Source organism: Nerophis ophidion, linkage group LG13 (assembly GCF_033978795.1).
Source record: "Nerophis ophidion isolate RoL-2023_Sa linkage group LG13, RoL_Noph_v1.0, whole genome shotgun sequence".
Taxonomy (NCBI): Eukaryota; Metazoa; Chordata; class Actinopteri; order Syngnathiformes; family Syngnathidae; genus Nerophis; species Nerophis ophidion.
Genome location: NC_084623.1, coordinates 21,508,615 through 21,534,014, shown reverse-complemented (window position 1 = coordinate 21,534,014; position 25,400 = coordinate 21,508,615). Strand labels below are relative to the sequence as shown.

General features: G+C 39.9%; 1 protein-coding gene across 1 annotated transcript in view; it reads right to left on the bottom strand.

Annotated features, from left to right (window-relative positions):
- Positions 1 to 9,363: 9,363 nt before the first annotated feature.
- The window catches only part of LOC133564351 (transmembrane protease serine 3-like), a 45,275-nt gene continuing 29,238 nt past the window's right edge, over positions 9,364 to 25,400 (bottom strand). The window contains 4 exon segments of the mRNA XM_061918586.1: positions 9,364 to 9,940; positions 15,024 to 15,166; positions 15,254 to 15,349; positions 24,460 to 24,629. Of these exon segments, the coding sequence (XP_061774570.1) occupies positions 9,776 to 9,940; positions 15,024 to 15,166; positions 15,254 to 15,349; positions 24,460 to 24,629 (574 nt within the window). The 3' untranslated portion in view covers positions 9,364 to 9,775.

Here is a 25,400-nt window from a genome sequence, read left to right as displayed (position 1 = left end):
AACAAAGTGGAGGGCACATTATGGAAATCTCATGTTCAAAGCCATGGCAAGTTGTTCTCCCGACAAGAAAATACTATTTAATGTTTGATCACTTAAGACGACATCATTAGAGCGAAAGCATGCTGGCATGCTTCGACGCTTGCAGGGAGGTGGAGCTTTACTTCTGTGTATGGATTATGGTTGAGTGCATTGTTAACGTAAAATGTAGATTGTTACACAAATTGCCTTAGTAGGATGGGATAAAAAGTCAGCAGAAAAAAAGACGGTAAGCAGGAAGTCTAGAGTAATGTTATATCGGAGACTTTTACGTCGCCAAGACACCTCTTTTTTATACAAATCACTGTCATGATCCGCTGCTCGGATCATGTCATATTCTGGTTTTGGTTCCGTTTTGTATTACATCTTGTTAGTGTTTGTCTTAGTTCCTGGTGGCACTTCCTGTTTGTTCCGTTTCTATAGCTACACATTAGTGTTACCTGGTGTTGTTTTTGACGCGCACCTGCCTCGTAATTATTCTCCTTATTTAAGCCTGCTTTTTCTGTTGATTCGACCTAGCACTTGTTGTATTGTAAGGTAGCATGAAGGAGAGAGCCGGACAACGACGTGCAGTGTTTACTTCCTTTACTCAGAACTCTTCTTCGTTGGTACATACAACAGGTAGTCTGTATTTTCTACACGCTACTGCCACCTATCGGAATGATATGTAACTACACTTAGTATGACTATACCACATATCCCGCTTTTTAAGAACAGCATTCCTGCAATAAACCATATTTTGAATGAGCAATTCAAGTAAACAGTACTGACTTGTAAACCATTAGACTACTAACTAAAATGGTCTTTCAAAGCATATGAAATAATGTTAGGGATATTGCATATACATAATTAACCAAAAGTGCATTTACAACTGTGTACTTTAAATAGCTTTTCAGAATGTCAGTGCAATTTCCACAAATTGTTTTGTAACAAATTAACAATACATTAACCAACAGTCAAACAAGACTTTTCTCAAATCTCAACTCTTTCTTTTTCTCACCTTATACAAAATATATTTATAGGTTTCTTCAATACTTTCAATACCTATTTCAATACCAATTTGTTTTCTTCTTTTGTTGCTAATACAACCAAACCTGTGAAAGTGCAACAGTAAAATTTTAAGGTGAAAATGTGAAATGTAACAATCATTAACAAACTATTACACACCCAACTTGCCCCTCTAAAAAAACTCAGGGAACATAGTCCTCATGCCAAGCAGGAGGGTGAATCCGTCTGCGACCCCGCTGGGGAATGGGAGACGCTCGAGCAGGCGGGGTAGCAGGAGGAGGCAGGGCAGCAGGAGAAGGCGTGTAAACATCCTCTGGCTGGACCACAGGCTGTGTGTGTGTAGCAGGGGGCTGGGACAGACGCAGGTGACAGGTGCATGGCATTCCATACTCTACCGTCAGACAGTTCATAGGTCGCAGGGCCTCTCTGAGCCACGACCTGGAAGGTCTGTGTGAATTTGAAGTGTCCCTTCTTTGTGATCCCTGGCTACCTAACACGAACATAGGATCCACGCCGGAATATAGGAGACTGTGCACCTCGACGCTCATCAGTATATCTTTTCACTTTGGCTTACTTCAGCGCCACGGTGTGTTTCAAGGTGTCACGCCGAGCAGAGGCAGGAGGCGGCGGGAGACCTTTAATGTTCAGGTTTGTGCGGAAAGGACGGCCATGCAGAAGCTCAGCAGGAGATATTTGAGACATTGCATGGGGAGTGGCACGGTATGTTAGAAGGAAATCAGTGACAAAGGGCTTCCAGGGTTTACCCTCAATGTCAGCTGTTTGGAGACAGTCTTTAAACACCCTGTTCCACCTCTCGACCTCTCCATTGCTCTGAGGATAGTAGACAGAACTGCGGCGGTGTGTAATGCCTTGGGCCGCTAAGTAAGCCTCAAACTCAGCAGATACAAAGGAGGAGCCGTTGTCAGTGACTAGCTCGAGGGGGTTATCCTCACGGCTGAAGACGGTGGACAGGAAGGTTATGACGGTACTGGATGTTACATCTGATGTGAAGGCCACTTCTGGCCATTTGCTATAATAGTCCACTAAAGTGATAGCAAAGCGGCAGTCAGGAGAAGCAGAGTGAAATGGACCCACTATGTCCATAGCGAGTTTTTCCCAGGCAGCATTGGGAAAGGCAACAGGTTGCAAAGGAGCAGCACGTGTCTTTGCTGTTTTGTCATGTTGGGAGCAGGTGGCACACGACTTGATGGCAGTCTCAACATCAGAGTCCATTCCAGGCCACCAGTAGAGTTCTCTCAGTCTCTGTTTGGTTCTGACTATACCTTGGTGAGCATTGTGAGCCAGGTGTATAAGTTGTGACTGAAGAGCTGAGGGAATCACCACACGGTGAGTGCCACATACCAGGTAGCCATCCAGCTCAGCCAACTCAGTACGTACACGGTAATAAGGTAACAGGGCTGAGTCCAGGCCCTTAGGAGTGTGTGGCCACCGTTCGCGAATGTGCTTGGTGACCTGCTGTAAAACAGGACAGTCTGTGTAGGCAGTGCGTAACTGGTCAGCTGTAAGAGAGGTAAGGTCAACAGTCACTAGCGCTATAGTGTCTTCCTCCAACTCCAGTTGGACAAGGACAGGCAGGGGTAGGCATGACAGACAGTCCGCTACAACATTGTCACGGCCAGGTTTGTATTCCACGCTGTAGTTAAACCACATGAGGCGGGCAGACCACCTCGCTATCCTCATGCCTGCTCTTCCGAAGCCTTTTGTGGATAGGAGAGTTGTCAGAGGGCTGTGATCCGTGCGCAGGGTAAAGTGTCTCCCCCACAGGTATGTACGCCATCGCTCAGCTGCCCACACACAGGCCAGAGCCTCTTTTTCAATGATGGAGTAGTTTCGTTCACTGGGAGTAAGGGCTCTGGATGCAAAAGCAACAGTCAATTCGGCGTCCCCGTGCATTTGTGTAAGCACGGCGCCTATGCCGTAGTCACAGGCATCTGTAGTGACTAGTGTTGGGAGAGTGGGGTCGAACAGCGCAAGTGCCGGGCTTGTAGCAATCAGTTCTTTGAGTCGGGTAAAAGCCTGTTGTGCAGTATCAGACCATTGGAACAGTGCGTCCCCTCTCAGGAGAGCACGGAGAGGCTCCACCACAGAAGCATAGCCGGGGATGAACTTGGAATACCACCCAGTGAGGCCCAGGAAGGATTGGAGGGCGGTAGCATCCTCAGGAGCAGGAGCTTTCACAATAGCAGCAACTTGGTCTGGGTTAGGGCGGATACCAGAAGCAGAAACAACATGCCCTAAATAGAACAGTTCGGTTAATCTGAAAAGACACTTATCCATATTCAGCTTCAGGCCACTGCTGTGTAGGCGGTGCAGCACAGCCTTTAGCCTTCTGTCATGCAGCTCTGGGGTGTTGGCATACACTACAATGTCATCTAAGTAACACTGTACACCATCCAGGCCAGACAGGATCTGCGACATCATTCGCTGGAATGCACTAGGAGCCGAGGCAAGACCGAATGGAACCTTTGTAAAGCGAAAAAGTCCATCATGTGTGATAAAGCTGGTAAGGTCTCTGCTCTCAGGGTGGAGTGGTACCTGACGATATGCGTTTTCGAGGTCAATGGATGAGAACATGCGAGCTCCTCGCAGCTCATGGAACACCTCCTCGATGTGTGGCAAGGGGTGGCTATCAATGACCACTGCCTTGTTAGGCTCACGGAGATCAGCACATATTTTGAGCCGGCCGGACTTCCGTTTCACTACCACAATGGGTGAAACCCACGGTGAGGAGTCGATGCGTTCAATCACTCCATCTTTCTCCAACCTCTGCAGCTCCTCTGAAACTTGCTCACGTACAGCGAAGGGTAGACGGCGTAGCTTCATCTGCACAGGCTGCACATCAGGTCTCACCTTGACTTTATGGACGAAGCCTTTAACTGTACCTGTACTCTCTGTATTGACAGCTGGCTCCATGTTAACAGCAGTGTAGTGCACTGGAACAGTAGCATTTGTAGTATGTGGTATTTTACTGGTAGTCACTTTACCATCTGATATACGTAAACGCAGTGTATTGAAAAGGTCCATGCCCAATATGGGTGTACCCGCTGGCACTACATGAATGCGTGTAGATGCACTATTCGCTTCGTAGGTCACCTTTAGTTCCAAACAACCAAGTACTTGTATTGGTTTCTGTGTGTAAGTGGTAAGTCTCTTTTCGGGCTTTGAAAGAGTCACATGACTGAAGTACTTTCTGTACACGTGCTCAGGGAGGATGGAAACGCCGGATCCAGTATCTACTATTAAATTAGCAGTGATTGTGGGACCGCTGCACGCCTCCAGGGAGACGGAGCACATCAGCTTATTACACTGGGTCACATCAGTCTTATTAATTGTAGCACTGTAACAGTATCAACATTCTCTGTGGATGTAGTGGACACTTCCCCCACGTTATGGGATGCAGACTTGCCTTTACAGACTTTAGCATAATGTCCTTTTTTATTACATTGTCTGCATGTAACTGATCTTGCTGGGCACTTGGGGTCGTTAGCTAGGTGGTTTATTGTACCACACCGGTAGCAACTCTTACCAGCAGCAACCAAGTTGGAAGGAGGGGGGAAGCGGAGAATGAAGGTCTCTGTGGACGTCTGTGTCGCCCACCGCGTGACGTAGACCCCCACGCACCATGCCGACTTCTGCTGGTACCTCGTGGTGTGTAGTTAGCATCGCTTTAGCTCCAGCTACAGCATGTTCGATTTGACATGAAATTGTAATGGCTTTCTCCAAAGTCAGATTGTCCTCAAGCAATAAACGTTCTCTTATCCTAGCATTGTTCGTTTTTTCAACAATCTGGTCCCTCATCATGTCTTCAGCAAGGGCGCCGAACTCGCACGTAGCAACAAGCTCACGCAGGGAAGCTGCAAACTCAGTAGTAGACTCACCGGTCCTCTGAGATCTCTGTCGGAACTTGTTTCTCTCCGCCACGACGTTTAACTTCGGTACAAAGTACTTTTTTAATGCTTTTAGAGCATCTTCATAAGAGTCACTATCAACTGGCAGCGTGTAAAAAATACGTTGCGCCTCCGTACCGACCGTGTGTATTAGCAAGGCGCGCTTCCTTTTATCTTCCATCTTGTCGGCGTGAGCTAAGACGTAGTTGTCAAACATCCGTATCCACGTATCAAAGTGGACGGTAGGCACACCCGGGCTGTGTAAGAATGCCGGAGGTGGCGAAATACCGAGCAAGGCCATTATTTACTTTATCCTCGTCGCCAATATGTTGTATTGTAAGGTAGCATGAAGGAGAGAGCCGGACAACGACGTGCAGTGTTTACTTCCTTTACTCAGAACTCTTCTTCGTTGGTACATACAACAGGTAGTATGTATTTTCTACACGCTACTGCCACCTATCGGAATGATATGTAACTACACTTAGTATGACTATACCACAGCAGTCTAATTTGCTATTTGATGCGACAGGTGACGCCGCTATCCCCGCTTGTGATAAAGACTTTGTGTACTTTAGCTTCCACGCTATTCTGTTGCTTGTCCCTAGCTCACATGCTAGCGCTTTCTGTTCGTTTTGTCTTTAGTGCCTTTGTGCAAGTGTTTTCTGTTCCGAATCCGTTTTTGTAGTGATAATAAATCCTCAGTTCTTAACTTCACGCTGTGTCCATTCCGACTGCCTCTATTGAGAGAACAAAACCACACCACGATGCCAGCCAGGCGTCTTAATCACTAGACTATACACAATACTTCCGGCTTCACAATAGCGTACACGGCAAATTCGGTCTTACTAACGTGACAAAATGAAAAATTGTCTTACATTACAATCATGCTTTGTCAAATGTTTTGTAATATAATCTGTGATATTTCTACCTAAATAAATGTCTTCTGGCAGATAAAGTGTGTATTCTTGTCTAACATGTTTTGATTGATAGTGTCACGGCCCGAGCACACACCAGTGCGCATTCATGTGTGTGCTGCGCTGGGCGCATCTTTGGGAGCGCGCCAGGCGCCTGTCAGTCCGGCTGCAGCACACAGCTACAATCACTGGCCAGCAATCAGCGCACCTGTCACTGAACAGAGGTCATAAGCCTGCACAACCTGCTATCCCGCGCCACAACATAGCTCCCTGTTCAGTACAGTAAGCCTAATCGTCAAGTTCTATCTGCACTCTTTGCTCTTTCCCCCTCATTGTGTTCATTGTCTCGTGTCCTCCTCGTCGCCTCTCTGCAGCCTGCCTTCGATACCACGTAACGAGCTGTGTGTCTCGTCCTCCCGTATTCCCTCTGGTTCTCTGGCTGCTTCTTGGCTCTCGATCTCCCGCCTGAACACAGACTCTGATGCCTCGCTATCGCCCCTGACTACCTGCTTGTCTCACGGATCTTCGAGCCTGCTTTTTCCCTCCAGGACTTCTGCCTCCTGCTCAACACTCCGGTAACACACAACAGTTAACTCACACACATAGTCGCACACATACACACCCTTTTGGCTTAGTCACACTCCATACCCTTGTTTATTATAAATTTATAAATAAATAAAATATATATATGTATTCATATATTTATAAATATATATATATACTTTATATATAAAATATATATATATATATATATATATATATATATATATATATATATATATATATTAAAAAATATATATATATATATATATATATATATATATATATAAACAAATATACACATATATAAATAGAGCTTAAACAACTTAAACCCCTGTACACACATAACAGATAGCCCAAAATTCAAGAATGTTTAGCAGGCGGGATATTAAATTTTATTATTAAAGAGAGAAGGTTAAATCATTGTTAGAGTTAAAGTACTAATGATTGTCACACACACACTAGGTGTGGCAAAATTATTCTCTGCATTTGACTCAACATCCTTGATCACCTCCTTGGAGTTGAGGGGAGTAGTAAATGCATTTATATTAATTGAATACTATTAACTTTTACAATCCAATCCAATCTACTTTATTTATACAGCACATTTAAACAAAAATAATGTTTCCAAAGTTCTGCACAGCCATATTAAAAACAATATTAAAAACAATATTATACTCCACCAATGACTGAATAAAAACAAAAAATAAATAAATATAAAACTAAGTGTGTGAATGTGTGTGTGGGGGGGGGGGTGCTGGAGCCTATTTCAGCTGCATTCGGGCGGAAGGCGGCATACGCCCTGGACAAGCCCTTATCTCATCGCAGGGCCACTTGCACCCATTCCCACTAATCATGTTTTCCCTCCTTCTCTTGTTTGTGCTTTTTTAAGGTCGTCAAGTCTGGGGATCAACAACATAGTGATTTATACATTGACTGGATGGGATCATCTTGATCTTTTTATCACCAAATAACACAAATGCTTTTCTTTTCTTGTTTATTATTTGGCTCATTGACCAGAGTTGAATGTTTTATTTTCCTTTAAGCATTTTCATTTAAAAAATATATATTTGTTAACTATAACTATTCTTTTTTTCATGTCAAATGTAATAACTGTTTTACTCCAGCAAATGGCACCATTATAAGGCACCAACACTGTATCGGTGCAGTATCAATACAGCCAGTGAGTGTGCCACACGCTCACACGGAGTCATTATACATCACTAGTCAATACACAGTAGGGGCATAGTATGTGATTCTGCAATTATTTACAAACCTCGTTTCCATATGAGTTGGGAAATTGTGTTAGATGTAAATATAAACGGAATACAATGATTTGCAAATCATTTTCAACCCATATTCAGTTGAATATGCTACAAAGACAACATATTTGATTTTCAAACTGATAAACATTTTTTTTTGTTGCAAATAATCATTAACTTTAGAACTTGATGCCAGCAACACGTGACAAAGGAGTTGGGAAAGGTAGCAATAAATACTGATAAAGTTGAGAAATTCTCATCAAACACTTATTTGGAACATCCCACAGGTGTGAAAGCTAATTGGGGACAGGTGGGTGCCATGATTGGGTATAAAAGCAGCTTCCATGAAAAGCTAAGTAATTCACAAACAAGGATGGGGCGAGGGTCACCAATTTGTAAGCAAATTGTCAAACAATTTTCTCAACAAGCTATTGCAAGGAATTTAGGGATTTTACCATCTACTGTCCGTAAAATCATCAAAAGGTTCAGAGAATCTGGAGAAATCACTGCACGTAAGCGATGATATTACGGACCGTTGATCCGACGGGCGGTACTGCATCAAAAACAGACATCGGTGTGTAAAGGATATCACCACATGGGCTCAGGAACGCTTCATAAGACCACTGTCAGTAACTACAGTTGGTTGCTACATCTGTAAATGCAAGTTAAAACTCTACTATGCAAAGCAAAACCCATTTATCAACAACACCAAGGAACGCCGCTGGCTTCGCTGGGCCCGAGATCATCTAAGATGGACTGATGCAAAGTAAAAAGGTGTTCTGTGGTCTGACGAGTCCACATTTCAAATTATATTTGGAAACTGTGGACGTGGTGCCCTCCGGAGCATAGAGGAAAATAACCATCCGTGATGGTATGGGGGTGTATTAGTGCCCAAGGCATGGGTAACTTACACCTCTGTGAAGGCACCATTAATGCTGAAAGGTCCATACAGGTTTTGGAGCAACATATGTTGTCATCCAAGCAACGTTATCATGGACGCCCCTGCTTATTTCAGCAAGACAATGCCAAGCCACGTGTTACAACAGGGTGGTTTCGTAGTAAAAGAGTGTGGGTACTTTCCTGGCCCGCGTGGAGTCCAAACCTGTCTCCCATCGAAAATGTGTGGCGCATTATGAAGCGTAAAGTACGACAGCGGAGACCCCGGACTGTTGAACGACTGAAGCTCTACATAAAACAAGGATGGGAAAGAATTCCGCTTTCAAAGCTTCAACAATTAGTTTCCTCAGTTCCCAAAAGTTTATTGAGTGTTGTTAAAAGAAAAGGTGATGTAACACAGTGGGGAACACGCCCTTTCCCAACTACTTTGGCGTGAGTTGCAGCCATGAAATTCTAAGTTAATTATTATTTGCAAAAAAATAAAGTTTATGAGTTTGAACATAAAATATCTTGTCTTTATAGTGCATTCAACTGAATATGGGTTGAAAAGGATTTGCAAATCATTGTATTCCGTTTATATTTACATTTAACACAATTTCCCAACTCATATGGAAACGGGGTTTGTAATATAGATTAATTTCCAACACTTAAACATATCTTTTTTCTTGAAATTGTTGAAGATAAATTAAAAACATTTGTTTTTACTACACTTTTATCTTTTTTATCAGAATAAAATACAAAGACAAAGATTGTAGATGAACAAAAACATATTTTTATCAATATCATTATGAACTGCTTACTAATGTGTGAAGTCAGAATACACCTCAAATAATACAATTATTCCATGTTATTGCATACAATTGTTTTAGCAAAATAAAGTCAATAGGGCAGAATAAGTAAACAAAAACTACGAGTGGATCTCATTTAAATACAGTAATGTTGCAACTTATTCCCTGACATTGTAAATAATATAAACATACAATACATCACACAACAGCACAATGAAAAACACAAATATTTGTGGGAAAAACAATGTAAACAAAAACCTGATCCTGACCTCTGATCCATCCATCAAATGTAAATGTTGGAGTTCATGTTTCCCTCAATGAACCGCAGCCCCCTAGTATCGGCAGCATTATGCTCATAAGACACAATTATCTTGGTACAGACATTTAGACTAAAATGTCTTTGTGTTGCACACAACATCGATCTATGGACTGACCTCCATATGTATTCTGATCCAATTGAGAAAGGATGTGATCCTGGTGTAAACACCGGGCTTGTTCCTTTGAGCGCAGCCGATGCCCCAACTCGTTGCCCCAACCAGTTTCCACAGAGGTGAGTCTTCACAAGCCAGAGGACCCCCGCTATCCCCCTGAGGAAATAGTTCAAGGTAAGACATTTACTCTACAAACAGAAAAAACTACAAGCACTAGAATCAAACTAACAATAAATCCGTATATCAGGCATGGGTGATCTGGACTAAAATATACACTATATTGCTAAAAGTATTTGGCCACTCATCCAAATGATCACAATCAGGTGTCTTAATCACTTGGCCTGGCCACAGGTGTATAAAATCAAGCACTTAGGCATGGAGACTTTTTTTCTCAACAGGATACTTCGCCCAAAATTTAAAATTGCAATTTAGTAAATTAACCCGGCCGTATTGATATGTGTTGCAATGTTAAGATTTCATCATTGATATATAAACTATCAGACTGCGTGGTCGGTAGTAGTGGGTTTCGGTAGGCCTTTAAATCACGCCCAAACCTCTGAGCTTCGACACACACCCGGCAAACACAAAGACACAAATGACACAAATCTAAGATGGAACCTGCACTTTAAAGTATGTTCTGTTTTAAACTAATCTCATCTTGTGTCACTTTTTAGTATAGGATGTTGTGGTTAGTAAGACCAGAGGTCAAGGCGCATTTGACACCGGCCAAAGTATTTGTAATTTTAATTGTAGTATTCACTAGGTATTAGTTGATACCTTCCTAATGTATGTTAGATTTTTTAGATTTTAACGTGTCACAGTTTTTTATCCTACTATTTTAACGGTTGTATTTATTAAACATTAAACGTTTCAGTAACCCTTTTTAATCTTAGTCACTTGTTACTTTATTTCAATTACTGGGTTTGTGCAATAGTTTAAAATGATTAACACTTATCACAATTGCATAAAACCGCACGCACAAGATCACTTTACTTACCACTGTAATTACCGGACTACAATACTCTTCATTCAATGACTGTATATAATGTAAAAATAATGTAAATACACTTTACTTACCACTGTAATTACCGGACTACAATACTTTTCATTCAATGATTGTATATAATGTAAAAATAATGTAAAAACAAGAGTATAAATAAGTCATACTGTTCCATTATCTTTGTTCATACTACTGTCACTACTCAACTCCCAAAGAACTGTCGAGACCTTCATATTTGTTGCTTCCTATACTGTATATACTGTTACACTATTTGATATTGCACTGGTACTGTATTTGACTACTGTACTTCTACTTGTACTGATACTTCTACCATAACTTCTGTGACTTATTGTGCAACTTAATTGTCTTTTAATTAATGTACATCAGCTATTCAATTTTTTGTATTTTTTTGTATTTAGTGTATTAGATTCTGCAACTAGTGTTTGGATCCCACTGTACGCAATATCTGAAGAGCAGGGAAAAAAGCATTTCACTGTGGTGTAGTCTGCATGTGAAAAATAAATTTGAACCTTGAACCTTGTCCGGTGCTGTTATTTTAAGGTTTGGTTTCATTTTGCACTGTATTCCCCTATATTTGCCCAATGTGTGTTTTTTAGTGTGTGGAGAAATTTGTGTTTGTATTCTATTTGCGTCTTTTATAATAGTCCATCCTTTCATCTTCTACCGTTTGTCCTTTTTTGGGGTCGCGGGGGGTCGCTAGAGCCTATCTCAGCTGCATTCGGGCGGTAGGCGGGGTACACCCTGGACAAGTCGCCATAGTGCTGGTTTTAATTCAGAGGTACTGTTAAATTACTACTTTTAACTACTAAGTGTCTTGATCTTTCTATGTGAAATAAATGTACCAAACTAAAGTTCAGCCTCATCCAGTTTATTCTGATTGCCTCAACGGAGCATTAGCCTTTGTTAGAATAATTATGAATATATTATCACACTAACTTTAGAATGCTTAAAGTCTGTTGCTTTAGTTTTTAGCTATTGTGCTCAATAGCTAATAACTAACTATGCAAGGACAAAACTTCTTGTCTGAGCGGTGGCCTCAGCCACATGATGTTATCATAGTTTTGGCTCACTGGCAGCCAAGGACTTCAGAGACCTCAGCATGGATGGGATGACTGCACGCAGACGAGACAGAGACTTCAAGGATCTCAACGAAGATAAGATGACAACACGCGGATGAACTCGGCGACAAGGCAAAATCACATTCCGTCACGTACTATGCGTCCTGGACCTGCTTTGCATAATATATGTGACCACTCCTTTTAGAGGCAGCTTCAGTGATGTTGACTATGGAACTCTGAATAAAAAGGAGAACGCGGAAACTGGAACTTAGAGCGTAGGGCAAGGCTGTGACTAAGTGTGCAGTGCCCGCGTTCTCCTCATGAGCCCTATTTAACTCTGTTTCTGCTTGGTTCCTTGCTTCTTGTCTGATTAATAGATGTCATCAGTGTTTCAACCTGACATCTTTCACCCCTTGGCCATCATACTAGGTTGGTGGGTTTGCCTGCACTGTTCACATTGCTCTTGGTCAAATGTGCACAGAAGGGTTTATGGTATACTGTATGCATATTTAAAGTGTATTATAATGTTAATGTATATCGTGTATGGTTTATTGTACTAGTCATTTATTCACATATCAACCTACTAAAGACACACGCACCACAAACATGTTTATTTTTTGTTCACTAGTCACATTGGTGTAATACAAACAAATGTAGATAAACCATATTCAGGAGATATTCCTGAATACTTCTTACATGCCTGGATATGTGAGAAGTACATGGTTGTATGCAGGGCCTCATGAGGCTCTTTTCATGCAGTTAGCTGCTGATGTATGCGGTAACATATTGCATTATTTCCAGTTGTGTTATTTTTTTATTTAGCTAGTCCTTGTCCCCAAGTGATAATGGAACTTACAAGAAACAGTTTATTAGCCACTATGGAGGCAAGTATTAGTGACTTTGAAAAGGCTTCACATTGTGGAAGGACGTTAGCCGCTAGCGAGGACGTTGCATTGCGCCAAGTTTGCTTGTCGCCTTCAAATTTGCAGGAAACAGCTAGAACGTGTCATTTTTATGAATTATTGCGATATGACGATAGTAATAAAATCTCTATTGTCGGCCAATTTTTTATTATTTATTTTGTCTAATGTCTATATCAGTGTTTTTCAACTAGTGTGCCGTAAGATATTGTCTGGTGTGCCGCGGGAAATTATTCCACTTCTCCTAATTGGTCCAAAAATATTTTTTGCAAATCAATAATTATAATCTGCAAATAATGTGCCATTGTCAAGTGTCCGTGCTGTGAAGAGCTTGGCAGGGTAACAATGTAAACTTATCAGTAGGTGGTAGCTTTGTAGAAGTCGGAACGCGTCGGGTGAGACGAGGAGGGTTTGTTGAGATCCCAATATGCAAAGCACAGCGGGAGACAGCATGCAGGCAGAAAGGCATGTAATGCTTAAACCAAAAATGAAGAAAATGCAAGTCCCGCTACGGAAGGGCACTGAAGCATAGGGCTGTGCAAAACAATTAAAACTGAACTGGCTACAAAGTAAACAAAAACAGAATGCTGGACGACAGCAAAGACTTACAGCATGTGGAGCAGAGATGGCGTCCACAAAGTACATCCGTACATGACATGACAATCAACAATGTCCCCACAAAGGATAGCGTCCGCACAACTTAAAGGCCTACTGAAATGAGATTTTCTTATTTAAACGGGGATAGCAGGTCCATTCTATGTGTCATACATGATCATTTCGCGATATTGCCATAATTTTGCTGAAAGGATTTAGTAGAGAACATCCACGATAAAGTTCGCAACTTTTGGTCGCTAACAGAAAAGCCCTGCCTTTACAGAAGTCGCGGACGATGACGTCACCCTTTGATGGCTCCTCACATCCTCACATTGTTTTTAATGGGAGCCTCCAACAAAATGAGCTATTCTGACCGAGAAAACGACAATTCCCTTATTAATTTGAGCAAGGATGAAAGATTCGTGTTTGAGGATATTAATAGCGACGGACGAGAAAAGAAAAAAAAGAAAAATAAAATCAAGTTAAAAAAACAAAACTTGATTGCATTGGGACGGATTCAGATGTTTTTAGACGCATTTACTAGGATAATTCTGGGAAATCCCTTATCTTTATAGGATAATTCTGGGAAATCCCTTATCTTTCTATTGTGTTGCTAGTGTTTTAGTGAGTTAGTCGGAGGGGTTTGTCCACGGGTGTCTTGAGGCCAGTGTCTGATGGAAGTCGACGGCAGCTGTATGGACGGCACGTCCAGCTCAGCTGATCTCTGGTAAGTGGCTACTTTTTATCACAATTTTCTCACCGAAAACTGCTGGTTGACATTTGGTCGGGATCCATGTTCGCTTGACCGCTCTGATCCATAGTAAAGCTTCACCTCCGGGAATTATAAACAAGGAATCACCGTGTGTTTGTGTGGCTTAAGGCTAAAGCTTCCCAACTCCATCTTTCTACTTTGACTCCTCCATTATTAATTGAACAAATTGCAAAAGATTCAGCAACACAGATGTCCAAAATACTGTGTAATTATGCGGTTAAAGCAGACGACTTTTAGCTGTGTGTGTGCGCAGCGCTCATATCTCCTAACAGTCCGTGACGTCACACGTACACGTCATCATTCCGCGATGTTTTCAACAACAAACTCCCGGGAAATTTAAAATTACAATTTAGTAAATTAAAAAGGCCGTATTGGCATGTGTTGCAATATTAATATTTCATCATTGATATATAAACTATCAGACTGCGTGGTCAGTAGTAGTGGGTTTCAGTGGGCCTTTAAATAGTCTTGTTTGCCAATACAAAGTAGGTCAGGCATCCATCCTTTTTTCTACCGCTTATTCCCATTTGGGGTCGCGGGGGGCGCTGGCGCCTATCTCAGCTACAGCAGGTCAGGCAATAGCGCTCAAAGGAAGGCGTGAAGGTGCTACAGGAAAACACCAACAAAACAGGAAGGACCACCAAAATAACAGCGCAAGACAGGAACTAAAGCACTAAACAAAGGAAAACAACAACTAACTCAAAATAAGGCACAGCAACTTGGTGGAGTTTCATTTTTGAACGTTTTCTGCTGGCGGTGTGCGTCCATATTTTTTGGAAAAAATGTGCCTTGGCTCAAAAAAGGTGGAAAAACACTGGTCTATATCACGCAACCTTACAGTATTACATTCTCTTTTATTGCCATTCAATATCACCTGACAGGCGTCAATTCCTCCCTTCAGGTATCCTGCACAGACCATCGATGGTGAGATGAGGCCCTGGTGAACCTCTGGCTGATTGCAGGTCTTCATGGAGAGGATGGGCACCATGGCCGAGTGAAGAAACATTTCGGTACCACCTGAAAAGCCCAGGCACTTTTCAAGAGAAGTACATAGCTATTGTAAAGAATGTTTTTCTGAGGTGAATCGGATCTTGTAACGCTCACCTTTGCTCTGAATTGCCCCCCATCCAGAGATCCAGCACTCATTACCCTGCTCAAACACCTCCCCATAGTTAGGCAGGCAGATGGGCTCCACAAATCCTAAAGTTTACAGAATTATTTAGTTATGGTGTCCCGCAACGGTCCAAGATTGGACCACTGCTTTTCAGTCATTGTTTGATTCCCTTAGATCAGGGGGCCATTTGCGGGCCGCAGGTCATTTTTTAAAGGCCCCATGGCACATTTTAAAAATACTATGGAAAAAAATTCAAAACATAAAAAGTGTTATGAAAAAGAGCAAACAGGTGAAATGTAACAAGAGCATGTTGCAATGTTTACTCTAATAACACAAAGTTGCCCTGCAGGCTGTTTCTTTCTTTAAAAAAAAAAAAAAAATTGTGAATCAAAATCAATTATGAATTATTGACCAATTCAAGGCTCCAACTATGTCACATTAAATATTCCACTTTGAGATATTTTTTGGGGCAATTGTTGGATATGTTGTATTTGCCACATAAAAAACTGAGCTGTTTTTTTCTTTTAAAGAAGGGCCTAAAACGAACAAACAAAAAACTTATAATTGACGGATGGATCTGAAGTTGATCTGGAGACCATTGTGTTAAAAGTAAACAGTAAAAAAAAAAAAATATATATATATATATTTTTTAAAACTTTTGTGTTAAAATTTTTGGGATCAGTGTGTTTTGTTTATAAGTCTCATTGGACAAAAATAATAGTGAATTAAAATCAATGGTGTTATGAGTTGTTGACTTTTTTCTGGTTTCAATTATTATATAATCTCAAACATTCTACTTAAAAATTTTAATGTGTGAAAATATTGCATATTTTGTGTTTTTTTTCCAATAAAAAACATGGTTTTCTTTGACAAAAAGAGCATACAACTTAAATCTTTAAAAACATCATAATGACAGATAGACCTAATGTTGATTTAGAGATTTAAAACTTGAATAATAATAAAAATATTAATACTGAATAATGACACATTTTTAACATTTTATTTTTTACCAAAACCCTTTGGGGTCCCCGGGATCAAGCCTGAGTGGAGGCCTAAATTTATAATTTTTATACATATATTGTATTGGTTTTTAAAATAAATGGCCCCCGCTTGCTTTGATTATTCAGTGCGGCCCTCAGTGGAAAAAGTTTGGACACCCCTGCCTTAGATGATTTAATACTATTTACAAACATTCTTGTCACTCTCCAATGTCATGAGGACATTTCTAATTATCAATGAAACCAACCATACCCGGTTTGGTGTGACGATATGCTCAACTCCGGAGACGAAATGAATCATAATATTGGGTTCACAAGAACGAAGCGAAATTAGATTTTAACATTGAGATATATTGTTTTATTTAGTTGGGTCATAAAACAATTCAGGTGCACTTTAAGTATTTGATAACATTGTATCCATAAAATACATATAACATGTATTTTTTAGGACCATGTGCATCTGATATTGTAGCTGTCATGTGTATCAATGATATAATTGTATTGTTTTAGCCGTTTGACACCACAGGCGAGAGTGAACTCCCCACTTCCTTCCAGAAAGGTTTACCTCCCATCCCCAGAGAAAAGTCTATATGCAGCATTAGTTAGTAATTATTTTATTTGACATGTAAAGACATCCATCCATTTTCTAAAGACAAAAACATGCAATTTCAAGATAAAATATAAACAATCTAAATAATGTCCATGAGAATAAAATAACAAATTAACACCTACAAATATAGTGCAAACAGCAAAGAGCCACATGCTCTTCTATCCATTCAATACATGGCTGTGGAAGTAGTGGTGATGGAAATTTCTTCTATCATCTCCTTTAGGGAACGTGAAATCTGAGTTTAACTCATAAGACCCTCTGCTAAGTAATTCAGTCCTTAGTGTGTCAGTCAAATGGTGTAGCCAGTCAGCAATATCAATGGAGGATGCATTCATAGATTGAAGCCTAGGTTGTGGCTTCAGGTCATTGGATTGTAACATTGAGTCTGCTGCTACTGCTTCATAATTCTGTAAGAACATTAAACACACACACAAAGAACAACTTTGAAAAATATTTGTAGATTTATTAATGATAACGATTTCAGTTAAATTACAAGACCAAAATGTTTAATTTAGACTGTTTGAGACATGCACCTGGGGATAGGTTGATTGGCAACACTAAATTGGCCCTAGTGTATGAATGTGAGTGTGAATGTTGTCTGTCTATCTGTGTTGGCCCTGCGATGAGGTGGTGACTTGTCCAGGGTGTACCCCGCCTTCCGCCCGATTGTAGCTGAGATAGGCGCCAGCGCCCCCCGTGACCCCGTAAGGGAGAAAGCGGTAGAAAATGGATGGATGGATGGAGTGTTCACTAATATGTCCTGATAATATAATAAGCATATATTCTAAAATACTGTTATATATCAAAATATATAAGCAAAGTAATTTTAATATTTGAGTATAATATATATATATATATATATATATATATATATATATATATATATATATATATATATGTAATAGGGTGCAACTTACAATACATGTACAGTATAACCTCAATACTTCCTATTCCAGTAATAGATTTAACTTATACTTATCTATTGCTAAAAAGTATATATAATAGCACTGAAAGCAGGTTTATGAGCATGCAAGCTAATATCCATTATTATACCCATAAATTTCTCTTGGAGCGTGTTATATTAATAATAAAATACATTTTAACGGAGCCATATGAAATAATTGTATGTAAAGTCATCATTTAATGGCCCTGATATGTCAAAAGGCATTATTAAATCATGTTCTTTTCGTATACCTCTTTAACTGATAACAGTAGCTCAGTCCAAAAAGTTCTATTTTGGTTTCATCTGACCACATGAGATTCTCCCAATCCTCTGCTGTATCATCCATGTATCCATTTTGGTATAAACTCAACTCGTCGTGTTTGGAGGAAGAAGAATACTGAGTTGCATCCCAAGAACACCACACCTACTGTGAAGCATGGGGGTGGAAACATCATGCTTTGGGGCTGTTTTTCTGCTAAGGGGACAGGACAACTGATCCGTGTTAAGGAAAGAATGAATGGGGCCATGTATCGTAAGATTTTGAGCCAAAACCTTCTTCCTTCAGTGAGAGCTTTGAATGGTTGACCAAATACTTATTTTCCACCATAATTTACAAATAAATTCCTTAAAATTCCTACTATGTGAATTCCTGGATTTTGTTTTCTTATTCTGTCTCTCACAGTTGAAGTGTACCTATGATGAAAATTACAGACCTCTGTCATCATTTTAAGTGGGAGAACTTGCACAAACGGTGGCTGACGAAATACTTTTTTGCCTCACTGTAGTATGCTTTTTAATTGAAAAATGATTGTTACTACAGTTTGTTACAAATAAACATTCACCTGGATTTACATGTTGAGAGTGTCTCTCACCAGCAAATGTGCTTCTGCTTCTTGCTGTCTGAATAAATGCTGTAGTGTAAAACACAAAATGGCAGAAATGTCATCTATGCATGCATTTTAACTCTACAAATAAAACATATATAACGGGAAGAAACTGCCCTCTAATCATATTTCAAAACCGAAAAACTTAATGTTTCTTTACAATGAGGCTCAGGTGAACACAGTAACACCCTCTCCATGTGCCTGCAGTGGCTGTAAATATGTTGTGATTTGTATCACATCGCAAATAGCATCCATTATTTCGTTTCAATAATAGCTTACATTTCAGCCAAATGAGCCGATGGCTGAGCTTACAATAAATAGAATTTAAGTTTGGGTTACCAACTTTCTCACCCTGTGAATTTCTGGATTTTCCGCTTTACAGATGTTGCTTATTCACTTTCTATTTACTTCAGAAGTTCACCCAATTGATCTTATAGTTGCCGTGTGCAAACTACTCTCGCAGTCCCTGAATATGAATTACGGCAACAAGAGCCTGTCGCTGTTAGCCCATATAAGAAAAGTCATGAAGCTAACACTAAAAATGATTTAAGTAAATGTACATACATACCTCTGCTCCATACTTGCCAACCTTGAGACCTCCGAATTCGGGAGGTGGGGGCGTGGTCGGGGGTTGGGCGGGGGTGTGGTTAAGAGGGGAGGAGTCTATTTACAGCTGTTGTGTGCACAGTTGTGCACTGCACTCTCTAAAAGCCGCAGATGTTATTGTCACATATGCATGATTGATTGATTGAAACTCTTATTACTAGATTGTACAGTACAGTACATAATCCGTACAATTGACCACTAAATGGTAACACCCGAATAAGTTTTTCAACTTGTTTATGTCGGGGTCCACGTTAATCAATTCATGGTACAAATATATAATATCAGCATAATACAGTCATCACACAAGTTAATCATCACAGTATATACATTGAATCATTTACATTATTTACAATCCGGGGGGTGCGATGAGGAGCTTTGGTTGATATCAGTACTTCAGTCATCAACAATTGCATCAACAGAGAAATGGACATTGAAACAGTGTAGGTCTTACTTAGTAGGATATTTACAGCGAGCAGAGAACATAGTCAGTTCAGATAGTATAAGAACAAGTATATAAATTAGAAATACATTCTTTTTACATTCATTATTTACTTAAGGTTATTTACAATCCGGGGAGATGGGATGTGAATGGAGGAGGGTATTAGTAAAGGGTTGAAGTTGCCTGGAGGTGTTGCCTGGAGGTGTTGTGGTGCATGTGTAACAGGGTCAATAACGTCTTGTAAATAATGTATTTTCTAATGTTTTATTATTGTTATAATTACACAAAATATGTAAGTTAAATGTAAATACCTGAATATTGTTTGATGTTTTGTCAATGAGGAACCTTTGTCTCGTCCCTCCTACTGCAATAATAACTGCGACACCTGTCTTTTCATATGCGTTGGACACGCCTTCCAACTTCCCTTTTTGTCTACGATAATGGGAGAGGTAGGCGTCCATGTGACGACAGAAAATGTTTTGTCTTGTTAAGAACCTCAATTAATTTCTTGTTCATTATTATATTTGTTTAGCGGCTCGACGATGGCACAAAGTTTTTGATGACAATTTATTCTGTATTATCAGGTATGTTTTTATTTTACTTTGTATGTAACTACACCCTCCTTTTTGTCTAAGATAACGGGAGAGTGGCAGAAAGTTGGCAGAAAGTTTTTGATGACAATTGTATTCTGTATTATCAGTAAAGTGCAGTGGAGAAACCCATGGTGTCCGTCGTCTTTCTTAAAACACACACAACGCAGAGGAAAAGACCACCGGTTACACTTGTACAGTAGATGGCAGTATTGTCCTGTTTAAGATTGTCACAACATTGCTGTTTACGGCAGACAAACTGCTTTATGGTAGACAAAAACGTGACTGCTGTTGTTTTGTGCTGTTACTGCGCTGGGAAGACGTTAATGAAACTGTCTAACAATAAACCCACATAAGAAACAGAGAAATCTCCCTCGATCATTCTACAGTTCTAACGTCATTGGGCAGACACGCTGTTTATATTGTGGGAAAGCGGACGTGAATACAGGCTGTCCTCACTCAGGTCCGCATGGAGCTAGTGGGGGCGTGGCCTCCAGCTCCGCCTGAATTTTGGGAGATTTTCGGGAGAAAATTTGTCCTGCGAGGTTTTCGGGAGAGGCTCTGAATTTTGGGAGTCTCCCGGTAAATCCGGGAGGGTTGGCAAGTATGCTCTGCAACCAGCCCGTATTTCCTACTCCTCTTCCTCCTTCTCCTCCTTCCTTGACTTTATAGATTGCACCAGAAACTTTGATGTCTCACTTTTCATCATAAAATATTATCAATCATATTTAAAATTGCTTCACTAGCCTTCTTCGACAGTGACACGATGTGACGTCGCCTTCCACCAGCAGTTTCATCAGGTTCACGGCCCAGGCGGCCAGTAGCAAAGACGCCACGTCATAGGTTAGATTGTTCCAATTAAATGTAGCGCATGGGTCCCCAAACTACTGCCTGCAGGCCGGATCCAGCCTGCCCGCGTCCAAAATCCGTCCCGTGGGATGTGCCAAGTTAAACATTTATTTACAGAGGAATATAAAGCATTTAGTTTGAAAAGGTTGAAAATTTGCTCTTTCATTTCCGATTGAATAAAATGTAGCCCGAAGGCAACTTGGATAGGCTCCGGCCACCCCCACGGCCCCGAGAGGACAAGCGATAAAAAATGTATGTATGTATGTATATGTATATCCACATATATGTATATCCACACACACACACACATATATATATATATATATATATATATATATATATATATATATATATGTGTATATATATGTATGTATATATATATATATATATACACACATACATACATATACATACACATATATATATAAATGTGTGTATATATATGTATATATACATACATATGTATATGTATATATATATATATATACATACATACACACATATGTATATATATATTTATATATATGTATATATATATATATATATACACACATATATATATATACATATACACATATATATATGTATATATATATTTATATATACATACACACACACACAAATGTATGTTTTTTGTAAACTTGTTAAAAGTATTCGATTAAAAAATACAAGCGAGTGTAACGCATACACTCTGATGACTTGCATTGATTGGAATCAGGCAGGATTCACATTAGTTGCAGATAAATTCCACCACTTCAAATTTACATTGCGAGGAAAAAAAAGTGCTCCTGTCCTTGTAATCCCACAAGTAAGTAGGTTTTTCACTTCTTATTTGTCCAGTTTCCATACTTGTTTTTATACACTCATACATCAATCCCTTTTCTACCACTTGTCTCTTTCAGGGTCGCAGGGGGATAGAGCTTTACAAGAAATATATTGGGAGGTAACTTCCGTAGCTTGCTAGCTTTTATGTGCAAGTTTTCTTCGACCCTTATTTTGTTAGCATATGCAGGATGGAGCAGCACTGATATTGGGAAGACAGGAACTGTGCGTGGAAAGAGAGAGTGTTGAAATAAAAAGTGCTTCTCGCGTTCCTGACAGTTTTTTTTTTCGTTCATACTGAGCTCGTAATTTCTAATTGGCACCCCTGCATCAGTAATTCTCCGACTGTGGTACCACTGGTGGTACACGGGTTCCATCTATTGCTACGCCAAATACTCAGGTAATTAAATATTCAAACACAGTGTTACTCTTTAAACTGTGTGTAATTCTACAGTTGCCAAAAATATTAAATGTACCTGTTAATAAAATGTCTGCTTTGATGTTAATTAATACTTAGGGCCACTACGCTATTGTATTTTAATGGTGGTCATTATGATGGTATTTCTGAGGTGGTTCTTGGAGAAAAAATTTTGAGAACACTGACTAACTACAAACCCCGTTTCCATATGAGTTGGGAAATTGTGTTAGATGTAAATATAAACGGAATACGATTTGCAAATCATTTTCAACCCGTATTCAGTTGAATATTCTACAAATACAACATATTTGATGTTCAAACTGATAAATTTTTTTGTTGTAAATAATCATTATCTTTAGAATTTGATGCCAGCAACACATGACAAAGAAGTTGGGAAAGGTGGCAATAAATACTGATAAAGTTGAGGAATGCTCATCAAACACTTATTTGGAACATCCCACAGGTGAGCAGGCTAATTGGGAACAGGTGGGTGCCATGATTGGGTATAAAAACAGCTTCCCAAAAAATGCTCAGTCTTTTACAAGAAAGGATGGGACGAGGCAGACCCCTTTGTCCACTAAGGTGTGAGCAAATAGTCAAACCGTTTAAGAACAACGTTTCTCAAAGTGCAATTGCAAGAAATTTAGGGATTTCAACATCTACGGTCCATTATATCATCAAAAGGTTCAGAGAATCTGGAGAAATCACTCCACGTAAGCGGCATGGCCGGAAACCAACATTGAATGACCGTGACCTTCGAACCCTCAGACGGCACTGTATCAAAAATCGACATCAATCTCTAAAGGATATCACCACATGGGCTCAGGAACACTTCAGAAAACCACTGTCACTAAATACAGTTTGTCGCTATATCTGTAAGTGCAAGTTAAAGCTCTACTATGCATAGCGAAAGTTGTTTATCAACAACATCCAGAACCCCCCCCCCCCCCCGGCTTCTAGCTGCCCGAGATCATCTAAGATGGACTTATGCAAAGTGGAAAAGTGTTCTGTGGTCTAACGAGTCCACATTTCAAATTGTTTTTGGAAATATTCAACATTGTGTCATCCGGACCAAAGGGAAAGCGAACCATCCAGACTGTTATCGACACAAAGTTCAAAAGCCAGCATCTGTGATGGTATGGAGGTGCATTAGGGCCCAAGGCATGGGTAACTTACACATCTGTGAAGGCACCATTAATGCTGAAAGGTACATACAGGGTTTTGAAACAACATATGCTGCCATCTAAGCGCCGTCTTTTTCATGGACGCCCCTGCTTATTTCAGCAAGACAATGCCAAGCCACATTCAGCACGTGTTACAACAGCGTGGCTTCGTAAAAAAAGAGTGCGGGTACTTTCCTGGCCCGCCTGCAGTCTAGACCTGTCTCTCATTGAAAATGTGTGGCGCATTATGAATCGTAAAATACAACAGCGGAGAACCCGGACTGTTGAACGACTGGAGCTCTACATAAAACAAGAATGGGAAAGAATTCAACTTTCAAAGGCTTCAATAATTAGTTTCCTCAGTTCCCAAATGTTTGAGTGTTGTTAAAAGAGAAGGTGATGTAACACAGTGGTGAACATGCCCTTTCCCAACTACTTTGGCACATGTTACAGCCATGAAATTCTAAGTTAAATATTATTTGCAAAAAAAATAAGTTTATGAGTTTGAACATCAGATATCTTGTCTTTGTAGTGCATACAATTGAATATGGATTGAAAACGATTTGCAAATCATTGTATTCCGTTTATATTTACATCAAACACAATTTCCCAACTCATACGGAAACGGTGTTCGTAATAAAAGCTGTGGGTGAAGGCGGCCAATGAAAAAAGGGCGGAATAATAATTCAAATACTATTTTTGTGTGAATACCACAAAGCATTCACACAAAAATAGTCCTCCATATCCATTGGTTTCTTTAGTATGAGACCCTATAGAAAAAGTTCAGACAAACAACCATTCACTCACATTCAGTATTACTGCCAATTGATAGTATCCAATTAACCTAAAAGAGCCATCATTAAAAACATCTTACCATCAAAAACAAGAGGCTTTCTTAGTTTCATGAGTGCAACATCATAATCCATGCCGTTGGGGTCATAAAGAATGTGGAAGATCGTCTTCTCCACTGTAAGAGACTGGGGACCATCGGCTTGCTGCATTGTGTTTCCCACGTGGACCGTCCACAGGGAGTGGTTGACAAACCTAAAATAACAGACAGGATATTTAAAAAAGGAATGTTTCATTAAAATTAAAATAATCAGATGTTTCTTTATTTTTTTGAAAGGCACGCTTCAACAAATATGCCACAGTTATTTAGCGGCTCTTTTATTACCATGTTTTTTGTCTCTTGTCTTTATGGAAGACTCAACTACAATCTATTTAACCCTATTTTCCAGACGAAAAGCCGCTGGATTTTTCCAACTCCTTGAACTCTGCGCCGCTCGTTTAGGGATTTTCTCCGCTAACAGCCATATTGTTTTGTATACAACATACTTTTCATATTACAGAGACTCTGAAAAGGTGTGTTGTTTTTTTGTACTATAGTGCCATCTTTTGGACAAGTTTGCTCACTGCAAGTGCAGCAGGTTGAAAATGTACTTCTCATTTGGTGCCTTGAACCGGAAGTAAAACTGCATAGTGTTTCAACTCAAAAGGATTTTTTCATTTATTACTCCAAGCAATGTTTGTAAGTTTCACAATTTAACTAAAAAAAATCATACTATGTTAGATGCATGTAGGAGTGTGTTTATGCATATTTGTACAGGCTATCTTAATGTATTGTAATCAAGCCAGCGTCATTAGCATTAGTTAATATGCTAACACATTTACGAGTGTCTGTGTTAGTATTATTAACTAACAAAGGCATTTGTATTGTATCAATTTCATAAATTCAATAAAACGTCATCGTGGAGTTACTGAGTCTGTTTAGTTGATTGGCGGGTCCATGACGATGACTTCAGTTTTGTTTGATCA